Raw genomic sequence first — 26252 nt, 5'->3', positions numbered from 1 at the left:
AGGACATTTCGTGTATATTCTAAACGCTGCGATATAAACCGCAAATCACCAGTGACAAAGCGCGGAATCGATATTCCAAAACCAATCCAGTTATTTTCAGACGCCTAACTTGTCTCCTTCTGTTGGCGATAATTGTCGCCCAACTGCTTCAAAACAGGACTGTCCACCAAAGTAGTCTAATAGGTAAATATATATATATATATATATATATATATATATATATATAGTGACGTCATACTTTGTGCTACGATTGTTGATATACGATGTTTTCTTTTGAATTCTCCACTAGTTGCTGATGATTACCCCTGACGAGTGTCAGCCGAAAATATTCGGGTTCATTTCAATATGAAAATAAAATTCAATTGTATATTGAAGTTCTGTACCTCCAAGAAGATGTTCAAAGAAATTCTCCTAAATACGTTTTACTGACGTGAGAAATTGTAATACATGAAAAAGGTCCACAGTGCAGAACCTACCAAGGTTGATACCTGAACGCGAACCTTTGAGTTTCAGAAGTTCACACCATTTTCGCTCACACCATCCCTAGTGCGTACCGTTGCACTAGATGCTTCGTATGCAGCAGTACGACCAATCGAGATTTTGAGACTTCCTGAGTAAAAAACTATATAAAACTATAATTCATTTTTATCAATAACTCTTAGTGAGAAGGATCGTATAATTTCAGTACTCGGCAAATCCTCTCTCATTTCTCGACTGGATTTGTCAGAATTAACCTTCGATTCAGTTTTGAGTACTCTCATCATTGTTCTCAGCCCAAACTATCAAGCGACGCCGACAGCCATGCGATCAGAGAATAAACGTAGTTGTCCGCTCGCATCATATGATTGCACCTCATCTGTCCAATCAACGTCTTCACGTTAACAGCGCAAACTGTTCATATGTTCTCTGGTTCGTGGTAGGCCTCGTCTGTGTGTCGACTCGTGTGTCAACGTGTTTGTTCCAGAATGGCACTGCGTTACGAAGACTCGCCACTATGCGACGGCGCTATCAGAAAAGAATTCAGGCTACTTGACAGAGATCACAATGGATACCTGGAAATGCATGAATTCGTCTCGGCTAGTTACGAGGCAAATCTTCAGACTGTAATATCCACGACACAATTGCGGGTAAATTAGAAGCCATGATGTCAGAAATTTTGAGAGTTAAAATGCCCTTCGAGCTGAATCTGCATATGTTTTTAAGTGAAAACGCGAATGCTATGTGTTCCGTTTGTTTATGTGCAGATCATTTCGTACACCAGTATTCTATTTAGATTTATTAGATGTAGTCCTTTTATGTAGATCACTGGTTTTTAAGGTAGTGGTCGCGACTCAAACATCGGTCGCAAATGGTTAGGTTCGCCAAAGTCACTCAACTATGACAAGTCGTCCGACTAATAAGCACAATGTTATGACAGTACTGGAGCGCAAAATGTTGCACAAAAGTCCGTCGGCGCTAACCTACCGTAATGTAAATCCCTGCTTGCCGACCTTATATTTCGACTTTTAACGGTTATTTCACGAGAATTATTTGGCTGTGTGTGATTTCAAGCAGCGTAGTATGTATATCAAGGACATTAAAACTAAATATTTATAAATGGGCGACCTTCAAACGAAATATACCTTATATGTGCTGCAGTATAAATTTTGGCTTAGAGCGAAAATATTACTAATCGGGATACAGGATTATTGCTGGTCATGGCCTTCCAGTTATACAGTCCACCATAGTCGCACGAATGCGATGACCTGCTATCATTGCCCAATGGAACTAAAGAACTCACTGACTGGAGCAACAACCTGCAAGCGGACAATAACTAGCCTACCACTCGGCGCTACCGTATTTCCGACCAGCCTCCACGTCTAGACACATGTATGCAATAGACTGGAACTAAACATGTAGAAACCTTATCTCCAAAGTCCACAGATGTAAAAATAGTTTTTTTATTGTTTGTCGCCTTATACAAGACCTTCGGCATATTTCCATGCATACTGTTTTCTCTCTATGATGACACTTCATTTCCTCTTTAGCAATTCACAATCTGACAACAAATTTACGGGTGATTTTTGTGATGATCCATGTATTTGGATGACACGAAATATAGGTGGTCACTGGTCACAGTCATAATTGAAATTTTCATCATATCATTACACCACAAGATTGCAATATAAGGAACAAGATTGAACTGTGTCTAAATGATTTGGAGCAGTCTTTTCAATCAGACCCCCACCTTGACCAAGAGCATGCAAAGAAGAGGTATACACACACACTACAGGAAAAGAAAAACATAAAAAGAACTGGCAATAAAAATGATTAGTGTCAGTTGACGAGGTCGACATATCATATCACAGTCCTGCAGGCTGAACAGTATTCCTCCAGTATAAACCAATTGAATGTAGACCTAGACTGGCTTGACGACTGCCGAGATACTGTTCCACAGGTGTGGTCCGGCATACTTGATGGAGCGATGATAGGCGCGTATGCGTTGTACTTATGCGCTTTTGGTTTTAATGTACAGTGCTTTCATTGCTCCGATTTATATCTGATGTGTATGACCGAATATTCATCAATGTCGTATCTGGGTCATCGTGAGGTGGCTGCACGAATATTGACCAGTGCACCATGACAAAATGAACGATTGGTGAATTGTCCATTCCGCCAGTGCCAGGTAGTATAAGCCACTTCGGAGACCATTCCATGCATTCATATTCCGAGTCATCAAATTAGGGTCCGCATGGAATATGGAATTGAGCTAGAGTCATCAGTTTCAAAAGAAGCGATGAATTCCGTTGATGTTGCATGATAATTCCCCGCATGCAGACCTGAATAAAAATATAACATACTAAATGAATGAATGAACTAAATTTAATCTCGTACCAAGTTACATTAATTTGCGATTGCACCCATTGTGGACTGCCCAAACAAGAGAAAATCAAGGATGCGTTTTGTAGGCAACAGCAACTGCTTATGGCTACAATACAAAGTATGCTCGATAGTCTAATGCCGGCTTCAACTGGTTTGCTTGACAGGTAACTCAAGGCTGGTTTTCATGTATGATTGTAAATTTCATTCGTTGAACAGATGTAATGTAATCATTTGAAAAATGCTCAAGGTCACTGATAATGACAAAGTACAAAATTACGATGAAAATCATATTGCTACTTCACTTCAAGAAATTCAGGCTTTGTGAGAACCCCCGACACTGATCCATGACCGAGGACAAAAGACTAATAACGTTTTCAATGAGTACAAGGTTGTGCAGCATCAAACAATGCCTTACCTGTGCCGCTGTCCTCACAACATCATATGGTATCGTGATGGATGGTTGAATATGCTTGACGGGTAACTCATGGCTGATCTTAGACTTTTCAGCAGATAGAACGAATGTTGTATTTCATGTCAATTTCTAATCTGCAAACGGAATTATACCAGGTTAAGCAATGCTACCTTACTTTGCAGCAGCACAATTGAATCATACCAGCCAGCCGCTTTCAACATCCGTACGAAGCCTCATGCGAAACCACCTTAAACTGTTTTTGAGAAGCGAATGATAATTTCAAGAGTGATATTCTGAAGTCTTCTCTCCATTGGTGGGATTCTTGCAGTAAAATCATATGCTGCATAAAATACAGCCCACGATTAGGACAATATCAAGACATGAAGGATGAAAGTATCGTATCTCAAGGTAATAATCAAAGCTGATGGCCATTCGAGACACTTCAAATTTATATTGCAGCATTTGTATTAATCAAGTGGCATGCTCATAATATTGGACTGTGTCAAGTTTACTTCACCCCATGGCCCCTGATTGGAATCGCTGGCCTTTTTGCCTGATATATCAGGTGTGCAGCGATGATTTTCCAAGTTGAAGTAATTTAATAGAAAATAATTAAAAAATAAAACATAGTGTGAGCACAAGACACCGATTCCATACAGGCCATGGCCCATATTATTTACGAGAAATTACCGGTTCACATTTGATTGTGTATGTGAAAGCCGAAGTTCTCTATATATGATATTTTCCGGACGCTACATGTACTACAGTAGACTTACTACTTATATTACGGTACTGTAGCTTCCATCTTATACTTCTTCTGCAGTGACGACGTTGAGGATCCCATTTCTTGAGAAGCGAAATAGAACAGAACATTCTCTATCAGACACTATTTTGCTTCTTTCTTGAGCTATCCTTCCTTGATGCTTCATTTTCCTGACCTTTCACAGCACATCCAGTCATATTTGCGCCGCGAACACCAAATAATCCAACCTACACTGGCGTTCGCCGTAAGGCGCCCTGCTATCAAACATCAAGTTGTGCAACATTTCTCGCTTTATGAAAATCTGTTCGGACGACTTGTCATAGTTGAGTGACTTTGGGTTCGCGACGGCACCTGAGATATCTTTTATGACGTATGTAATATTTGTTGAATTTCTTGCGATAAAAAAAATTTTCGCTCTGCGCGCGATTTGCTTGAATAGTTAGTACATATCCGAGTTACTGCTTTTGGTATTACAGCAAATAAGTGAAATACGTAGATAAGTCGATATTACTATATGGCTTCGCCTTATGAAAATGCGCTGACCTTTGTGAAACAGAAATTGGTATGATTTCATGATAAGATTTTCTCCGACATTATCTTACCAAATGAAGACCTGAAGGTTTAGCCAACATACGACTGGGTATAAAGTACGGTGCCAAAAAGATCGGTAACGATAAAACCTTGGCCAAAAATGATCGTCACTGGTTGCCTGAACCCTTCAATATTGATATGTCCTGTCGTTGATATATATGGTCGGCTACGAATAGTCCCGCCCTTGCAATCTAGAGTGAACCGTAAAGCAAATACTATGCGCAGAGGAAAATATTGCACCCCAATTTGAAATCGCGCGTGCAGTATCGCGTACACTTTGATTTGTCAAGGCTGGATCGCGAGTTGCCACTAAATCTCAGATTTGGCTCGCGGTCTAAAATGTTGAGAACTACTGTACTAGATATTCGTATTTTCGACGCAGCGAATATTTGAGTTCGCATGAGGCTTGTATGTTATTATGGCACGGATTCGCCAGGTTATTAAAGGTCTAAGAAACACGCGTATATATATTAAAGTGGTCCTCGTTGATCCTCCAGTTGAAATTCAAGACTGGAAAAGTAGTTTCGAACAGTGGATTTTGTCGGGGCGTCGAAGCCCTCTTGTAGTCAGTTGACGGTGGTCTCTGTCAAATTTGTGGGGCGCATCTTCACAACTAGCGCACAATGGATAAACCCATTACAAGTTGTTGCAATTGCTGAAAAGATATCCACTTAACCGTGGTGCGGTGTTTATTCGTCCGTTCGTTATGACTAGGGTTACCATACGTCCTCCATTGGGAGGATTTCTCCTCCTTTTTTAGGCTCTTGAAAATGCCCTCCGATGACGCCTAAATGTCCTCCTTTTTGGCAATTCGTCCTCATACAGAGGTGGTCAAAGTAGTCAAGAATGCTACTCAAGTAGAAGTAGAAGTAGCTACGAACAAATCTACTCAAGTACGAGTAGAAGTACTTCTTCCACAAGCAGCCTAAAACTACTAGAAGTAGAAGTAGAATCGACTGACTTTAAATCTACTCAAGTAAGTAAGTAGTTTTGAAAACAGTATCAATTCGTTCGCATGGGCTGTCAAAAGCGGCAAATTGAGCTATACGGAAGGTGCAGAGAGCTATGATTCGTATTGATGCATCCGAGGATGTATAAATTTTCGACAGAATAAGCATTTGTCCGAATCATGGGATGTAAATTATAGTATTGATATGAAAATGCGATACTAACCCATTGTTTACTAGAAGACCCCGTTTTAGAGGTTATCATGGAATGGCGCCGTACCCCATATTATAAGGCCCCAAATTTAGGCGAACAGCAATACGGAGAAGTTGTGTCGGATACGGTTTCAACACTTTGCGCGATTAGTATATGTTAATAAAAATATTGTGGATCGTAAAATTTATATTTAGTGTAGCTTTATTTTCGTAAAATAGAGACATTACTACACTTGCTTTTATGCTTCAACATGTATGTTCTGCAGACAAAAGGAATGAAAGTAATTAGAACTCAGTATATGATACTCGGAATTGAAAGTGAAATACAAATACCACTTCTAAAAAGTGGAAAACATATTTCATGTCTTTTGTCCATAAAGCTTCAAAATCAATGGGGATCTGCTAAAACAGGTGTAACGTTCAAAAAAGCCGGATTTTCCAGATTAGCAGGATACGTCATGGGCTGCTAGATTACGACATGCGAGGTAATTGCTAGATTGTGAGCGTTATGGTGAGCCATATTTGCAGTGATGAAATATTTGATATGGGCGACAATGCGGTGTGTGCGGAACCATGCAATCCGGTACATAAATCATATTCACTGATGTTATCTTGAAAACATATTTGTCACTCCATAACTACTGTGCGCGAAGCGCAAAAAAATTTCTGGGGTTTACTTGGCTTTTATGAATATTAAATGTTGGTACTCCGTGAAAACAGCCCCGAAAATCCTCAGACTATCTTTCGTATTGTGGGATTCAACTACTTCTACTTGACAAACTGAAAATAGCGAAAAGTAAGTAAGTAGATCACAAAATATTACGAAGTAGAAGTAGAAGTAGAGAAACTCAGATCTACTTGAGTAAGTACCAGAAGTAGATGAAAACTACTTGAGTACTTCCAAAAAGTAGAAGTACTTCGTTACTGACCATCTCTGCTCATATATAGCGTATATGGGCGTAAATGACGCTAAACAGGAAATTCGTCGTTCGAACGGAAGTGATGACCAAACTATGGTAACCCTATTATGACAAGGTAAGTCTAAATCAGTGTTTTTTAACCGGTAGGGTTACCGTAATTTGGAAACGGAAAAGGAGGACACTTTTACCAAATCAGAAGAGTTAGCTGATTAAGACCAAAAACAACTGATTTCATATTTTTGCTGGTTGATTTGTTAAGCTAACTGAAAAAAATAAAAATTAAACCTGTTAAGCGTCATTTGTGCCGATTTTCAGTCGAACCTGTCCATTATCCTAAACGTAAAAGCAATAAAGGAACACGAATACCAAAAAACAGGACATTTTCGAAAACCTGTAAGAGCAGGACAAATCCTCCTAAAGGAGGACGTATGGTATCTCGATTAACCGACGTACCTCGGAACACTGGGCGTTCCTAGAGGCAGTTTGACGTGTTCTGCGGTGTTCAAGAGACGCAGTACACTTCACTCATATGTTTTGTGATACACCGGTCTTCGCCATCATTGGTTCTAGGTAATTAGACCCTATCAGTAGTCTTGTTGAGTGGCGTGAACCCCGTTCAATTTTTTAAGTGACAATTCTATCTCATTTGTAATATAGTAATCGGTATCACGCTGTTGCGTTTCGTCCGAGCAGTACGACGACACTTCCCAAGGCGAAACCGCGCACATTTCAGAACTATTTTTTGAAAGGGAACAGTAGAAGTCATAATGATTTCCAATACATATTCATTGCAATGATTGCGTTTTGTGTGAAAATTATATTATATCAGTTTCAAGAGCTTCATGGGGGTACAGAACTTCAATATACAATTGAATAGTATATTCATATTGAAATGAACCCGAATATTTTCGGCTGACACTCGTCAGGGGTAATCGTCAGCAACTAGTAGAGAATTGGAAATACCATTGTATATCAACAATCGTATCACAAAATATGACGTCACCAGCATGAGATTTCGTGAATAAGAGAGCGTTCAATGTACTATTTTTAGGTGGTTCACGAACTCCTTTTGTTGACAGAGTTTTGGTTGGTGTATTTTGATAAAAGTCGACTCCAAGGCACACACATGAAATTGTGAACGGCTTCGCCAAACGATTCGAAATCGGTCGTCTCGATAATTAGTCGCACAAATCGGATTATCTAACACAGTGGTTCTTAACCTTGCCTCCAGCGCCCCTCAAGGGGCGCTGGCGATTTTGAAGGAGGCGGAAACGCTCAGGGGGCGATAAGGGGGCGCTGACGAAAAATGGCTTCGCCGTAGATGATGTGGTAGTAGGACATATCCTTAATGAGTATTCAGACCAAATTAACATTCCACAAAACATGTCTATATCCTGAAATGTTTGGTCGCGATACGCGACTATGTTTGCTACATATGTTTTCATAAATGATAAATAAAGATAGCCAATTTCCCGTTATTTAAAACACTGCCGTCACGCTTGCTAGCGTTATTTTCAACAAAATGTTTCGAATTGGGTATTATATCCCGCAGCGCACAGCGTGTGAAAATCGAAGAATGAGGCACTGTATATCACGTTTGATTGGGAGTAAGATCCCCTTGTACAAAGAATAAGTTTTGAAGCTTTGTGCACGAAATGAATAACTAAATATACTTGTATTTGAGAGCTACAAAATTAAATCGTCAGAATTTTTATTCATCGTATCATAAAGGATATTGATACTATGATACTACTTTATGATACTATCTCGTGTTGTGGTTCACGACCTCACATGAACGTTATGTAATATGAGTCAGTGTTGGAATCAAGTCACTACCTTCGAATCACGAGTCATCTCGAGTCATTGCAGATTTTGACACGAGTCAAGTCAAGTCAATCGATTTTCGAAGGTGACTCGAGTCAAGTCAAGTCACTCGATTTTTGTAGGTGACTCGAGTCAAGTCGAGTCAAGTCGAGTCAAGTCGAGTCAAGTCAAGTCAAGTCAAGTCAAGTCACATGTAAAGTCACAATTCAAGTCAAATAGAATTTTCGAGGTATGAGTGATGATTCAAAGTCATAACAATATTGACAGCTGTGTAAAAGACAGATTAATTGGGCTTTATCTTTAATCAAATAACGAATATAAAGTTAAATATACATGCAAAAGGGCGTTTTATCGCACACGCACACGCAGAACTGCTAATACAATACGTGAGTAACTGTATAGTTACATGCTACGGTCTGTTATTATCAGCAAAAATAGAGGATCAAATACGAAGCCTCGAAAAGTTTAAACAGATTGATATGGTACAATACACTAGCCATCTACACAGCCGTGAGAATATAAACGCATAAACTATATTCATTCGATTTAAATCATACAAGAAGGTCGGTAAAGGTGAGCACTGCGCAATGTAAACACTGCGCCATCTAAGAATCATAACTATTAGATTAATCTACAACTACCACAGCAACGTAGCTGTGATCTTTTCGTTTGCGGCCAATTTATTTGTGATTGAACAATGGAGAACCAGTGGAAGTGGAACGTACTATAAGTGAAAGACTGGTCGCTCTCACGAGTGTCACTGGCGTATCGCGACTTATCCAAATACACACATGATACAGTGATTTAGTCGACATCATTTACTTATTGATGACTTGAAATTGACTCGTAAATTTTGCTCCGAGTCACGAGTCAATCGATATTTTTGAAGTGCCGAGTCAAGTCAAGTCAAGTCATTTTTGCAAAGTGACTCGAGTCAAGTCAAGTCATACGAAAAAGTTGACTCGAGTCTGACTCGAGTCAAGTCATGACTCGAGTCATCCCAACACTGATATGAGTTGCGTTGTTTGGAATTCATTCATGTTAAAATTAATAACTGGGTATAGTAATAAATTCAATGTGAGCAGATATATGCATCCCATTCTCAGTTGACTTACTTATAGTTACACAAAGCACTAAGACAAAATCCGATACCATTAATTTCCCCGTATTGCCAATCGCCGATGTGAAGTCTGGAGGGTTCGAACAACAGAGTATGAGACCGTACCCGATTGTTGCTATAACAACCTTGATGTGACCCTGAATATACCACACACAATTATTATATGGTTTATTATAGTCGAATGGTCCTCGAGCGCGATTAAAGCGCGAAATATTTCCAATACCAAAGTTCCAAAAAGACCGACTGAACTTTGACCTCTTACCAAGACCGAAACTGCTGCAACCCAAACCCCCAATCGGTTTGTCCGAAGTGTGCCCTAAATTATTTCGGTGAAAAAAATGAACATAAATTAAACTTCGTGTTTTGACGACTCCCCCACGGAAGTATACGCATAATTATAGAAAATAGAAATAGGCACTTCGGCGGCGGCCATTACCACGCCACGATGCACAAAGACATTCGAAGTTCCGGTGAATATGAGACTCCGGGAAGTGTGTCAAAAAGATCGTCAGCGAGAAAACCTTAGCCGAAGAGGATTGCCCTTATGTTGAGCGTAAACTTCGACGTATATAAGTCTAATTGTCCAATGTCCATAGATACCTAAATCAATCGTGCCGAATTATCTTGTCGTCGCAATCTGCACCCCACAGGACAAATAACATCCATCAGAGAAAATTATTTGCCAGTGACAAAATACCAATTTTGAATTGTGTGCTTACTTTAGATTCATGCATTATAAAAAATATTGACTCCTACACTCTAAACCGAAACGCGTGCATTTATGCACCAAAAAAAAACACACAATATTCGAATTTTTTTTTAGATGCCACATTGCGTGGTAGCGATGTATGTCATAATATTGTGTGGTCTGAAGTGGCGTGTCCGTACCTATCACTGCAGAGCTCTAAATTATGTACCTGAAATACCTCCACAGGCTCTGGAAAAATATTTTATTTTAAAAGAATCGGTTGTAAAATGTACGTTAAAAGTGCAAATTGCCGTAATAAATATGACAAGAAAAATTGAAAACAACAATTTTTTGACACTGTAAGACAGGATTTTATACAATAATAACAGAGCTTCTTGTAGGTAAAGAACTTCAATATACAATTGAATAGTATGTTCATATTGAAATGAGCCCAAATATTTTCGGCTGACACTCGTCAGGGGTAATCGTCAGTAACTAGGAAAGAATTGGAAAGAACATCGTTTATCAACAAAATGGTATCACAAAATATGATGTCACCAGCATGAAATTTCGAGAGAGCGTTCAGTGCACTATTCCGATGCAGCTGGTACACGACCTCCTTCTGTTGACAGAGTTCCGGCTGATGTATTTTGATAAGTGAACCACAGTATGCTAATCAAAGTACTAGAAAAACTCCAAGTCACTCGCGAAACGCTCAACGCCAACAATCCCAACATAGAGATATACAACAACCCAATCTCAATAGTGGAAGTAAAGGGACTAATAGCAGCGGAAATCACATGTATAAAATACACCAGCTTAAACTCTGTAAACAGGCTTTCGTGTTCCAGCAATGTCCTTTCCAAATCTCTACTAGATTTGCTGACGATTACCACTGACAAGTGTTGACCGAAAATATTCGGGTTCATTTCAATATGAATATACTATGTAACAGTAATAACAGTATAAAAGAACTGGATTCGGAACTAAAGCAAAGTGTATGAACAGTAATGTTGCCAATAAACATTGTTTCTCACGAATTGACTAGTTACATGATCAAATGATTGAATTGCCAAAAAAACATAGTAAACCAATTTTGGCTCAACAGTATGTTATTTTGGAAAAGCCTTAATGTACAGTGCCACTAAAAACGAAAAGTTTACAAATTGAATGCATAGCAAAAAGTCTAGCCACAAAAAAGACAAATTATTTTGCAAATGCAAAAAATAACAAAATCCACTATGTGCAGGTACCAAAAGAAAGCAGTACTCACAGCACAAGTACTTGGAGCAAGGGAGATTAATTAGCCTACATTTTTTCAATCGATAGCTGGGCATTTTGATATTTTTTCCAAGAATTGACGGACTTGTTCAACTGAAATCACGAATTTTTATCACCAACAAGGACACATTGAATGAATGGCATTATTTGAAAGACCTCGGGATAACTAAGATTTCATGAGTAGTAGCATGCTACGAGATCAATTATCATCTCAAGCGGTCTTCTTTGGTTTTCGGATCTGTGCTTGATGGTGATGCCATTGGCCGCCATCCACGATTGTTCATCTCCATTCTCATGACGTGCAATCAAAAGATGAGGAGTCAACTTTGAAGTCGGTAAATCGACTGTATGTGCCTGGAATTAAAACAATATGTTAGCTTTAAATTATTTTGCTAAATATTCACGTGCAAATCCAGAGCACATGACCAACTTCAGGTAGAAATGCTTACAGGAGACTTCTCATCAGGGATGTAATGACTCGAGTAATGACTTTCTCATGACTCGGGTCATTTTCTCAGAACACAAAAATGACTCGATTCGACACAATCTGTGTATTGACTCGACTTGAGTCATTACGCATGACGCGAACCAAGTCATATGACTCGAGACTCAGATGACCAAGATCGACATTTCATTGTAATTTCAAAGAATAGTAAAGTGACCACACTATTGAGATTTCGTCTATTGGTACTGGTACTTAAAATGAGATCAGAAACTGCTACAAATGATGAAAATGAATATATTAACATGCGAACCATTCGATATCAACAACTGGGTTACCAAGACTTTAACTGGAAGCTGAGCCGTCGACACAATGACTTGGATTCGAGTCATAACACCATGAATCGGACTCGAACCTCTACTTGTTGATTTTGACTCGGACTTGACTCGAGTCAATCCTACAAAACGCGAGATCGAGTTGTGACTCGGAGCCTTGTGACTTGGTTACGACACTGCTTCTCATACTAAAGATTCAAGTGTAGTTGAATCGGCGAATAGTTTGAAGGGGCACTGCACTCTAAAAATCATGTCGTCTCAAATTGAAGGGCGAAACGAGAAATATTTTTAGGCTGCAGCCATTTTCTTCAGAACGCCACCGTAAAGAAGCTGCAATTTATTGAATTTTCCACATCGGAATCATGCTCCAGCAGTCACGCAGAAATCGAACTTTATATCGTTGTCAGCCGATGTTATTATGAAGGAAATATGTCGTACACGCGAAGGTGATTTAGATACCGCGTTCAACGGAAGATGTTCAGTCAGGAGATTCATGTCAAAATCTGGCCTGGTGTATTCTATTTTTTTGGGACATAGGGCGTGTACGACATGTTTCCTTCATAGCATCGGCTGACAACTATATAAAGTTCGATTTATGCCTGACTGCTAGAGTATGATTCCCCTGTGGAAAATTCAATAAATTGCAGCTCCATTACATTACGGTGGCGTTCTGAAGAAAATGTCTGCGGCCTGAAAATTTTTCCCGTTTCGCCCTTGAAGTGGAGATCACAATAGTTTTTAGAGTACAGAGCACAGTTAACAAGCTTAGCTCCAAAGGGCAAATTGATTAAAAGTTGATATATTATTTTAATATAAATTGAAGCATTAATTGTGTTCAGATGCATAAATTTCTCTATATTATCAGAATTTTAAGCCGGGTAACAATGAACCTCGGACTTCGTTCGATCATAACTTGTTAGCTGCTCAATCTTAGAGGGGCACTGCGCTATAAAAATGTTGTGGTCTCAAATCAACTCGCAGGTCGAAAAAAATTTGCCGTAGACATTGTCTTCAGAAAGCCACCGTAATGGTGCTGCAATTAAATTAGGGTTAACATACGATCTCCTTTAGGAGGATTTGTCCTCCTTTTTCAGGTTTTCGAAATTGTCGTCCTAGGACGCCCAAATGTCTTCCTTTTTGGTAACTCCAATACTGTTAGTGTGAAAATCCTCCTTTCCCGATTCTAAAATATGATAAACATAAATTAAATGAATTTTGCATAAGACCCGTTACGCTCGAGCTTCCGCGTTTCTAGTGCGTTAACTTCGCCATCGCATATTTTCGCAACGGGTTAAGAATCGATGACGCGCAGCCACGTCAGTTGGTCTTAATACAAAATTTTGCAGCCCCATTACGTCGAGCGCAGTGTTTAGCATAGCATAATTTACCTTCGTTTTGGGACGGCTCAAGAATTTCGATCATATCTAAGGATTCTATTTTCTAGAACTTCTATGTATATCTAAACTGAAGCAGATCCATACTAGACTGGTAGCAAATCTTACCTGACAAAGACACATCGCACTCAAACCATGATTCGACTTTATTTTCTTGTCTATTCCAGAGCCTTCTGCAGTTCGAGCAGGATATGAATTTCATCGTCTTCAGTTCCCTGCGAACAATTAGAATCATAATAGACAGGTGAAGGACTAATAAGAACCATATTAGGCAGGCGAGGAGCATTCCTGCATTTAGAAAGTTTCCATTCCAGTCATCACATTCCATTTCAGATAAAGGCAAGTTTGGGCATTAGCGCTGTACGCAAGTTGTGGAATTACTGATTAGATGCGCACTATCTAGTTTGCTATCATCTGAAGGCTACTAATTCTTGTCTGCTTTAGACACTCGTATTCCCTCGGCGTCACTTGTCAGTGTTTTATTTGTTATTAATACTGCGCATTGTGCAGTACACGGGGTTGAATTACGTTGTCAAAAATTGATGCAACACGAGATTCTCGATTCTCGATTCACGTAACAAATACCGACAGATTCACGGTATATCTCACTCACACTGGTCCTGCGTGGTAACGATCGATTGTCTCAGGATTGCGTCATACAATCACGTGACTCAGTAAGTCATGCGTAAAGAGATAGAGTGAATTTTTTGTTTCATCAATGATAAAATACAAAGGGTACTACTAATAACTGAATCATTGCTATACTGTTGCTCGATGGCAATGACAGCGGTACCGGATACAAGTAAAATGTCCAACGTCGGGGTGTTTCATACATAATTGTATTATAAATTTCTTCAGTAAGTTCGGTAGGGAAATAATATGATCACCTTATTATTTTATCGCAATCTCTTGGTATGTTGATCTGATATTTTGTTTGTAATAAACTGAAATGAGAAACAAGCGATTAACTATAAGGATTAACGTGACTATCGTAGGTATGTAAAGTCAGATCAGAGCAAACCTCAAGACAGCGAGTCGTCAGAGCGAGATAGTGTAATGGTTATGCGTGCGGCTTCTCGAGACTCGAAAATTGGTATCCGCAGCTATCCTGCTAGGCGCTCAGCAATCACGGATAGCATGGAGGAGAAAAAAACGGGGGTGCAGACTAGATGACCTCATGGGGCCGTATCGCAACTCCGTCGTCAAAGCATCTCGATGGTGCAGGCGAATAAGAATATCATATCCCTCAGGTATTGGTACAGCACGCGACCATAATATCTGATCACCAACCTATTTGCTTGAAGCCCGGTACCACCCTCGGTTACAACCTTGGTTATTTATAACTGTAATAATATTGTTAATTAAACACTGCAGCCTGAAAAAAAATCTATAGCTAAGGACATACCGATCAAATCACATTTGGCGAGGCTTTTCGACGTGTATCAATATTACCGCGCTTTAGGCTGCCTGGGATGATATATCACGTCAATAGTAACTTCGTGAAGTTTCAGAGTGAAGATTGGTCAGCGACCTCTCAAACTCCCTCTCAATTGATATCCGGTATGAATGTTTGACACCGCAGGAAATTCGTCCGGAATGACTATACTGATATGCATGCGAGCTTAAAGACACATCATATGAGCATCAACCCACATCTTATGACATTCCCTGATGATGTGTGGACGTGCACACAACATGGCGGATTCTCGATGTCAGATCTCAGTCGATAATATGTGTCAGCCAAATATTGTATATACCTATGCACAATGTTGTGTCTCATTCAACGCTGTGAATTTACAGTGTAGGGCGACCAGGCCACATAAAATTTGCTGACCATCGAAATCACGCGACAAGGTTCTTGGGGGCGAAGCCCTCATGAGTTTGGTTTATCACGCTATGGGTGCCCAAGACAATCGTTTTTAGGGGGGCTGACGAAGTGCGGTAACGGCCCTCCCTCTCACCAACTGTCTTAACTACAGTCCGTGCAATATTGGGTGGGGGGCGCTGGAGCACGATAATTTTTGAAAGGGGGCGCTGGAAGAAAAAAGGTCAAGAACCACTGATCTAACAGATGTTTGCCGATGGCAGAATTAATGGCCTTTGATCGATCAGCATCAATCTTGAGCGGATGAGTTAGGGGTGAACTTTCCACTGAGCGTGATGCACGTGCTCGCTTAAACTCGCTTCGACCGGCCTTGCAATTCACAATTGAAAAAGAACGCAATAACTCATTATTAGGGCGATTTTTTTTGACATGTCAAAAAAAGTCAAAATTAGGTCAAAATTGTAGCGTTAGGTCAAAATTTGTCAAAATTGTTTACAAAATCAAACATTTTTTGACCTCTACATTTCGTTTGTATCGTAGATTTTGCGCTGTCTGTGAACTTATCATTTGATAATTTACAGCCTGTAGCCTACTTTATAAGCTTACCGTTTTAAACGGCCCATCGTCTGCTCATTGGGAATCATAAACGGTCAAATGAAACAAATAGTGACATGGTTTTATGGTCAACGTACCGCAATATCCTAACTGAAGCAAGACTGCTGGGGCATTACATGGTTCTTACATCAAGAAGCGCAAGCTGAAAAATTGTGATATAGACAACATTGTCAGAATGAAGCAACACAGTGCATCACCAGCAAGCAGTGTGCACACAACTTCAGTGTTGTCAGCTAACCACTGCTGCTGTTGAACGTTCTTTCTCCATTCTTGGCAAGCTACTTAGTAAGAACAAACACTTTCTACCCGAGATAGCGCAGTGGTATAATCCGCGGCTGCAACACCAATGGGTGTGGGTTAGATTCCGACCGAGGTCGACTTCATAATTCCGATAGCTAAGTGTTGGAGGTTTAGCTAGGCTCCTCCACGCCACCTCATCCGCGTAAGCGGTGTCTTACAAAAAGCCTAGAGGTGGGCCGTGCTATACGTTGGCAGTTACGGGAAATAATGAAGAATATCGGCCTGGTGTAAATGACCATAGTAGTTGACAAACACCATGAATACCAAAAAACTAACACTTTCTACCCGAGAATGTAGGTAAGTATCTTTCGTTGTACTACAACAAATTTCAATTATTCCACCATAATACGTAATGTAACTACTGCAATTCTTCCTAGGGCCAGATTTCGTTAAAATACTAGTTTTTTCATGTAAAAATTTGTCCGTTTTTGAGCCAAAAACGTTCTTTCAGGCCAATTTACTTTGTAAGGACAGACAGTTCCAACCAGAAATGAAGATAAGTAGTACAATTTTAACATTATGTGCGAAAACACCTAATTTGCATACGTGAGGTCAAAATTTGGTCAAATTTCAGTGTTTTTAGGTCAAAAAAAGTCAAAATTTAGATTTTTTAGGTCAAAATCTTCCGTTTTTTAGGTCAAAAAAAAAATCGCCCTACTCATTATCATTTCTGGACTTTTTAGTCGAAAAGCGCAATACCAACAAATTTGAAACGTCTGCCTTCAGGAAACCGACATTAACAGGCCAATACCTTCGCTGGAATTCATTTGGTCCCGGACGCAGAAAAATTAACCATATAGGCACCAACGTGCATAGAGCGTTGATGATATGTTCCGGTAACAAACTGAGTTTAGAACTTGACACCATCCGAAAAATCCTACTTGTTAACGGTTACCCTGAACACATCATCAGCCGCGGCGTAGAGCGGGAATTAACGCAATTCAACGCAAAAAAAAACAAAAAAAAAAACAGAGCCAACCGAACGAACAATAAAATAGGTTTATATTCATATACCTTGGATTGGCCCCATTTCCACCCGCTTTGAAAATCGATTGATTTCTACGGTCAGTAAGTGTTACGACACAGTCGAAACCAATGTGATTTTTACAACAACACAACTGCTCCCTTCAACACGCAAAGACGTTCTCCCTGCACTTCAACAAAGTAATGTAGTGTACGAATATAAGTGCCTCTGTGACTGTGGCTACGTGGGAAGAACGTCAAAACGTCTGCAGGAACGCATAAACCAACATGTCCCCAGATTCATTAGAACACGTGCATCACGCTCAGTGAAAAGCTCACCCTCAATTATCCGCTTAAGATTGATGCTGATCGATCAAAGGCCATTAATTCTGCCATCGGCAAACATCTGTAAGATAATCCGATTTGTGCGAATAATTATCGAGACGACCGATTTCGAATCGTTGGGCGAGGCCGTTCACAATTCCATTTGTGTGCGGTGGAGTCGACTTTTATCAAAATAAACCAGCCAAAACTCTGTCAACAAAAGGAGTTCGTGAAGCACCTAAAAATAGTACATTGAACGCTCTCTTATTCACGAAATTTCATGCTGGTGACGTCATATTTTGTGATGCGATTGGTATTATACAATGTTCTTTCCAATTTTCTACTAGTTGCTGACGATTACCCCTGACGAGTGTCAGCTGAAAATATTTGGGTTCATTTCAATATGAATATACTATTCAATTGTATATCAGTTTCGTTCCTTTACCACTCTGTTGATGCACCGGTCATTTTGTGCACCGGTAATCTATAATAAAGTATTCATAGTAGATATAGTGAGGACGTGTATCATGTGAGATTTGTGTTTTTATGACTCGGCGAAGGCTTGAAGATAAACGCAAGTGTTCTGCGGGTTAGTAAAGTTGAAGACCCACTGCTCTAAATCAGTGGTTTTCAACCTTCTTGATCCCGCGGACTAGTAACACTGAAAAACAAATCTGGCTATATTGAAGTTTCTGCAAGCCGAAGCTCGCAAAGTCCTGTTCAATACCACTAACTTAATAGTGACTATTCGGTATCGTGTCAATGAAATGCGACTTTCCTGTTTGATGTAGGCTCTATTACATTACCAAGTGAAGCTTAGTTCTACTGTCGAACAGTTCGATTAAAAGTCTCCGCATAGCTTTTAGATATAACTTGCCCGAAACGAGTTGCTACTTTTAAATAGTTTCGTTCAACATGAGCACCATTGTAACGTACGCTCAAAATACAGAATGTACTCCCCCTCTACGACACACTATGCAGAAAATACCCTCTCAACTTCTAAACGAAATTAAAATTCGATGTTTTATTTATTCAATTGAGCGACAAGCATCCAAATTTCTTGCATTTGGAGGATTGAGATAGGAAATCCGAATACATTCGGCGGACCGACAGGAAACTTGACAGCGGTTCAGAATCACTGCTCCAAATGCAATGTAGAACTATCCGAAAACTACATCCTCCTGCACAAAATACGAGGTCTGAATGATGGGTAGTTTTACCTGAAGCTGTCAGGTGGAAATAGTAACAGTCAGATATCGTGACCAACTAAGCACTTCAAAAAGTAGATGTACATCGTTACTGACCATCGATGTATGTATACAATATTCGGAAGATGATATTTTATTTTGAATACGCGTAATCATACTCTTCTGTGCGATATCGCAGTCAAAGTTGCGGATTCCCGTAGAGCTTCATGGGTTTGCGTCTTCTCAGTCAACCTCTTCTCAAACGCTGGATATCGTAACGCGGCATGCAACTTGCTGCATCCCATATTCGGTACTTTAAATACAATGTTGAATAGATGTAGGGTTTATTTTTCTTGCCTTTTTGTGTGAGTGATTCTGCCATATAACTCCGCGCAACCGACGAGGTTAGAAATGATTTTACCACCAGTTGCGATTCCAGGAATACATCGAAAAAGTCGACAGAGATGGCGATAATAGGCTGAACTTGAAGGAATACATGGCTGCGAGGCGAGACCCGGCGATGCCTGTAATAATTAAGGCGATAGTTCGACGAGCGGCCGATGTACACAGATCTAGGCACCGAAGAAGGCGGACGGAAGAAGTGAACGGTGTCTTTGGGTGCATCGAACTCTGCTGAAAAAAAAAAGAAATTGGACTAATGAGTCGAACGATTTAGACCAGTGGTTCCCAACCTAGAGGGCGCGCCCCCCTTTAAAGGGGTGGGGCGCGAAGAAGCGGTCAACTGAAAAAAAATTCGCGCTTTGCGTGATTTACCAACAATTCATACGTGTTTCTCTATACATACACCGAATTTCATATTTTTTAATTCTCTCATCAACAGTTATAACCTTCCATGCCATCAAACAATCTGTTGGGGTGCTAGCATCCCGGTTGGATTTCGTGATATGACAATAAGGGGGCGCGAAATTTCTCACTATCATAAAGGGGGCGTGTCTAAGAAAAGGTTGAGAACCACTGATTTGGACAATTGGTATTAATTTCTGGCTAATTTATTACACAAGTTCTGCTAGCATCGATGTATGGTATGGTATGGTATGGTATGGTGGCAGTCGCAGTGATATTTTCATTATGTCGCGTCGGGGATGTTCTAGTAAGCCCGTGTGCGTCAGTTAGAAACGAAAATATGGGGATTAGTTTATAGGACCATGCAGCGTTGTATGCCATTAAGGAACATATTTTAGTCACATAGATTCTGGCATATAGTCACGACAGCGGACTTCAACGTAAATTACTTGCGCAATAAGCAGGTGAATTATGGTGCATTTTAGGGATGGTGTGGTCCCTGAAAGGCTCTGGTTCGTGTGAACATAAACCATTTTGAAAGGTTCTGCGTGAACCTATGACGTCATGTAATGTCATATTGCTAACATTTCCATAAAGTGATATAATTTTGTACATGATAGCTAGCGACGAGTCGGGCCATATTATGCCAGAAAGCTGACGTAGGCTAGATGCTGACTTTTTAAACGACGCCCAATGTATCAACTGAAAAAACCAAATGTTATAATAATTTCACAAAATCAATATTTTCCGTCGCGTTGTCAACAATTTCGATTAGGACTCGGCTAAGCCGGATAGACGTATCCTTGAAAGTGAAACACAGGTTTGTGCACTTGCGTCAGACATTATCTCAACAACACGTTACGCAATTGCGAACACATCAATCGGATGGATTTAGTCTTTATGATACAAAAATTATATCAAATCAAGATAGGTCCCGTATGCCTGCTAGATTTGTTACATGTACATTGATTGGTTGAATAAGCACAATTCGCTGACTTCCTGCCAGCGCCATGCGAGAGTGTTCCGGAATTTGAATGCACATAATTTCAACAAAAGACTTGATAATTACGTGAAAAATTGTACTACATGAAAATATTTCACAGTGCAGAACCTACCAAGATTCGTTCGTGAACACAAACATATTTATTGCTACCTGTTATACTCGATGACAGGGAAGCGCAATGCGCAGTTGGGTAAACACCAGCGTCATGACACCAATTGAAGTGGTTTCGAATCCCAGTTCCGACTAACGTCTGCTTGTCGGAGGTTTATCTCGGCTCGGCGTCGCCGACCTCACTGCAACCGCAGTGCATTGAAAGGCTCCGACGTCAAGTGTTCCGAACTACAAGTTGGCGGCAACGACCACGATCATGATGCATGGGACGATGGGAGTGAGAGCGACTGAGGAATGACTGTGAGAGAGGTTGAAAGACGTTACCGAGAGTACAAGAAAGCAAAGAACCATGAGCATTATGAAATTGGTGTCTTGGAGCACATGACTTTAGAAGGCGATAACCTCCTCTGAGTTGTGCACAATAATATAATTAAATACTCAATGACATGGGTTCTTAAGGAATGGGTCGCCACCCCAACACTGATCGCAAAGGATCTAAATGCGGGTCGGGACCGCACAAAAGTGATCCGTTAATTTGTATGTGATATTTACTGAGTTTTATGCTATAAATAAATTCCTCGCGCCTTGCGCGATCTCCTGTGTGTAGTTACTACGTGCCTAACTATACAGTATTAAGTACTACAGTCAAGCGGTTACGCCTAAACACGATTCCATTAGAATGTATACAATTATGTGCCGTTAATTTCGATTTCATCACCTTCATCGGCTCCACCGGCGTATCTGATCGCGTGCGCTGAGAGACGACTAAAAATGAAGGTAATTTGAGAAATAGCCTAACATCTGTTATCGAGAAAATGTATTCATAAAATTTAGAAAAGTTTGCGCTTGGTGCGTCTGGAGAACAAAATCCCACTGATATTTACTAACTCCATGCAATTTTTGTGCCAATAGTAAGCATACTTAAAACGATTACATATGCCTCAAGTATGTAGTTCGGTATAGGCCTACCCTATATGACGGTTTGTACTTGAATCGCATGATACAGGACCTCGTTCGCTACGTAAAGAGCGCGTGCGTATCTGTTTGTGAATCTTGGTATAATGTGCTTCAGTGCTTGATTTCGTAAAACGGATCATCACTTTCAATGATGCAGCGTTCCCTGAGCTCACAAATTAACTACGCGTGAGGAATTCGTGATTAGAAAATGTTGACATAAGCATAGAGCCCAATACATAAAAGTTTTGTGGTTGCTGTTTGTTGATTTATTGGCAGAATTGGCGCTTGTAAACACTTGGGCCATTTGCGCCCGCACGGTAAAGTTCATAAGGGCGTATTTCGCTTTTTTTCTTTCGTACTTTCTCTGGTCTTTTGTTGCCATCTTTCTAGAGTTTTCCTCTGGGCTTTCCAAGGTGCTGTAATTATAGCGGGATCGGCGATGAAGAGACCAGATAAACCCCCGACAAATAGAACCATGGGGATTTTGTGGTGTTTATGATTCCGAATTGGTTGTGTAACTACAGATCACTGAAATCGGCGTTTGTAAGCCTCAGCACTGATGCCGAAGTCTCATTCCATTATTTCATGCATGATAAGTTTGTACAGTTGTCAAATGCATGCAATCTCGTGTAACTGCCAATCGCCAACTTTTTTGTTTAGATCAGGCGTGGGCAAACTACGGCCCGCTACACAGTTTTGTGCGGCCCGCGAAAGGCTCAAGAATCATATTTCATGTATGGAAAAAATGCGCAGTAAAAATCTCATTTCTGCGGGGACTCGATTAAACTTTTTCTCATTATATTTCACCATGACAATTATAAGTTATATTCATACTAGTCAATTTTTATTTCATTGCTGGTGCGATCCCTGCCCTCAAGGCCCACGCATGCTAAAAGGTTTCAATTGCTAAACATTACAGAAAGTCAAGAGTGTAATTTTACTTTGACCACTCCAGCAAGTTTATTACTTTTAGTGCTGTGCTTGGAAAAAACGATTCGCGCGTGTGGTAGGTAGATTCGTTCATTGTATGTACAGAAGTATTTATATTTATAAAATCTATATATAGCATATTTGAAGATAACATGGTTATGACGATGTCTGCATAATGTGTCCTGGAGTTGAACCAAAAGTAGAATCAGCAAATCTATAAGCTGATCACTGCTCACAGGTTCAAATGTCCATCTTGTTCTAAGAATCGAAACAAACGACTTTTCATCCGTAGTTTTGAAAATTGGTTATATCGAGGTTGACCTGCAGCTTATGAAATCTCGCCAATGTTTCTGATGCGTGTACCATATCCTCGAATCAATGGTTGGTTGGTTTTAAATAAAAATACATATAACTTCCACATCCTCACTATATAATCAAATACCAATATTGCGTTTTGGTTGATAATCCCATTTTTATACAGTGCGGCAGGCGATGCTTTGTCCACGAGTATTTTTCTTTACAAAAGGGGTTACTGATGAGGACGATCCACTTATATATTATCTCCATATTTCTTCGGTCACTACATGACAGTGGTTCTCAAACTGGGGGCAGGGGCGTGAAAGCATCCGAAAGGAGGCGCGAAGCCACAGTAAACCGAAAATTATTTCGCGCTTCGCGCGAATTGCCTCCGATTCGTAGTTATTGCTCTGTATATTGTGCATATTTCATATTCGATAATTCTCTCGCCTACAGCCACTGCTGGATATATTGGATATTTTGTGATATCACGGTAGAGGGCGTGAAATTTTTCGCTATCATAAAGGGTGGCGTGTCTAATAAAGTTTAAGAACCACTGCTATGTGATTAAATAACAATATTGCCTTTTGCCTAATAACCTCAATTTACGATAGTGTGGCCCGCGAATGAATTTAAATGTTGAATGCGGCCCGCGAGCCAAAAAGTTTGCCCACCCCTGGTTTAGATGGATACTATTATTGCAAAAAATCCTACTTAACAGCAATAAGAAAGTTCAATGCCGTTCTGACAAAGATAAGTTATTCATTTTGAAGGCGAACCCAAAAGATTCCAAAATCTTCTACACATTTCTTTGAGGGCATTTTGATGATTTGAGACTTAATTTTACTGACGAGACTAGATCACGACACTTTTCAAGGCTATATTTCTACGATATTGCTACTGCATTATTGGTGCAAAGCTAAACTTGGACGCCCTTTGTCGTTTTTCTATTTTCCAGCATGCGCAAAAACATATGATCCGCACTACTAAAAAATAAATTGGATGTACAGAGCACTATACTAAACTAAATTCGGCAATGTTATTCGTAATCAAAGTCACTGATGGTTACCATGATATCACAGCAAGCATGGTGTGTTAAGTGAAACGAAATATACACAAGCTCGCAAAAATATGTTAGCCTATACATTAGGGCTGTTCAAAAATAGCTTTTTTCCCTGAATCTGGCTGATTACGTGATTAAATCGTTAGGTTGCCTTAAAAAACGACGCACACCGAATTTTAATTAATTCCAACTAATAATCGCGGATTTCGTACAGTTTGAAAATTTTGCATTTACCCAAAGATGCAAAAAAATTTTTTGGTCAAATTTTTCCGTCAACCCCATGAAATGGTTGCGATGTCTTCAAAGATGATGCAAAACAAATTTGACTCAATTCCAACCCGTAGAAGCGGAGTTATTTGAGTTTTTCGATGATATTTCTTGGAATATCCACCGATCAAGGAAAATCCCCGAATTATCGAATAAAAACTCAAATAGCTCCGCTAAATAAATTCAAAATTTTCAAACTGTACGAAATCCGCGATTATTGGTTGGAATGAATTAAAATTTGGTGTGCGTTGTTTTTTAAGGCAACCTAACGATTTATTCACATAATCAAGAAGATTCAGGAAAAAAAAGTTTTTTTTTGAACAGCCCTACTATACATTCATATTTATACGTTTGAAAATACTTCAGTGCAGCGTTATTAGTATATAAAAAACGCCAATATGAATTACCCCCAAAATTGGTAAATTACCCCTTTTGGGGTAATTACCCTCAGGTTAAGAACCACTGCCCTAGGGTGTACTAAAATTAGAAAAGGGTGTACCGAAGTGTACAGATCTGCATTAAAATGAACCAATGACTGGCTATGACATTAAACAGGCGAGTTTTTGCTTCAGAACATGTTGATCAGATGTGCAATATCGTATAATGTTCATTATTCATATCAACTGTACGCACCTTGTAAAGTACATTTCTTTTATGATGTCATAAGCAAATGCTTCTCATCATTTAAAAGTTGGTAATACAGTTTTTGATTCATTTTGGAGTAGAACAGGATGGAGTTGACAATCAGCTTGCGATGTATATAATGATTTTTGAGGAAATCGCCGCGAGAGCTCAGACATTTTGAATTGGTACTTCCGGCGAGATTCTTATAAATAGCGCAGTGTGCATAATTGCAGGGGCTAGCTAGAAGTGTCGAATTTGATAACCACTGTGCTAGATGTTGGTCCGGTAACCTCGAGCCCTGACTAGTATTTAGCACTTCCAATACGTTACAGCCTTGCTCATCCTTATTTAAAACAGACCAGTGGTGGCCAATCTGCAGACATATGGTTGCATGCAGTAGTAAAACACAAATTATGCGGCGCTCGACACATTTTTAAATTAGCGTGTGGTGGCGGCCATCAACATGCAATTTGAATTAACGAATTGGTTCCCAAATCTCTGAGAGATTTTATTTAACCTGAAAATTTCGTTCACGCTTGGCGGTATTCATGGCGACTTGGATTATTTATTTTTAATATAATAGTGTAATCTGAGCGTCACCGTACAAATGTGAACCACAGAGGAAAATGATGCGCCGCATAAAGAAATAACAAGTCGCAATCGTTTGCGATTCACGAACGAATGTTTTTCTGGTACGTTTGATCGATTTCAATATATGTTTTGACCGATGTTTACTCTAAGCTGCGCACGTGCGCAAATGTGCAGTGCTGACACGGTTTTCGCACATAAAATCCAAGTTGCGCACAAAAAATCAGAAGTGATGACCTTTTTTCAGTCGTTACGCACTGTTGTCTAAGGTTCTGCGCAGTAAGTTATGAGTGTGCGCAGACTCGTCACAAATTAGAGAAAACATTGGTTTCCACTATGCCTACATCCTAATAGGAGGTCAAAACTAACAACATGCAAGAAAGTGATTAATTAAAAGTAAAATCCGGAAGACGCATCATCGTTGATTTTTTGCAAAAAAAAATTCGAGGACACCTAATCGATCATCTCTACCTGTTAATCTGATCACGTGGGCTAAGAATGGATAAATATTTGACAGTAATATATGAAACAAGCAATATTATCGACAAAGTGAATTTTCCAGTTTGAAAATTTTTTCGCTCTCTGCACTACTAAAATTGGAG

At 39.8% G+C, this 26252-nt stretch overlaps 1 protein-coding gene and 2 long non-coding RNA genes across 3 annotated transcripts in view; 2 read left to right on the top strand and 1 right to left on the bottom strand.

The window, feature by feature from the left end:
• LOC145434884 (uncharacterized) overlaps positions 1–26252 on the top strand; it is a 553571-nt gene that overhangs the window by 472353 nt on the left and 54966 nt on the right. The gene's annotated exons all lie outside the window — the stretch shown is intronic.
• On the top strand, positions 916–20029 carry LOC145435345 (uncharacterized). The gene is made up of 2 exons (XM_080312629.1): positions 916–1127; positions 19446–20029. Exons 1-2 carry the CDS (start codon positions 966–968, stop codon positions 19641–19643), a joined length of 360 nt encoding a protein of 119 aa, XP_080168755.1. The 5' UTR covers positions 916–965; the 3' UTR covers positions 19644–20029.
• Positions 2086–3652, bottom strand: LOC145435749 (uncharacterized). Its single transcript, XR_013913989.1, has 3 exons — positions 3476–3652; positions 3278–3408; positions 2086–2819 (listed from the first exon to the last, which is right to left on the bottom strand). It is a non-coding gene; the product is annotated as an uncharacterized LOC145435749 (long non-coding RNA).

The sequence above is a fragment of the Botryllus schlosseri genome, chromosome 3, assembly GCF_051294905.1.
Source record: "Botryllus schlosseri isolate E-star chromosome 3, Bs_hap1, whole genome shotgun sequence".
Taxonomy (NCBI): Eukaryota; Metazoa; Chordata; class Ascidiacea; order Stolidobranchia; family Styelidae; genus Botryllus; species Botryllus schlosseri.
Note: the sequence above shows the minus strand (reverse complement) of the source record. Positions and strands in the feature narration are given on the sequence as shown.

Coding starts and splice junctions, on each gene's coding strand:
- LOC145435345 (XM_080312629.1), top strand. CDS start 966: ATGGCACTGCGTTACGAAGACTCGCCACTATGCGACGGCGCTATCAGA. Junction 1,128..19,445: donor TATCCACGACACAATTGCGG/GTAAATTAGAAG, acceptor TTGCGATTCCAG/GAATACATCGAAAAAGTCGA.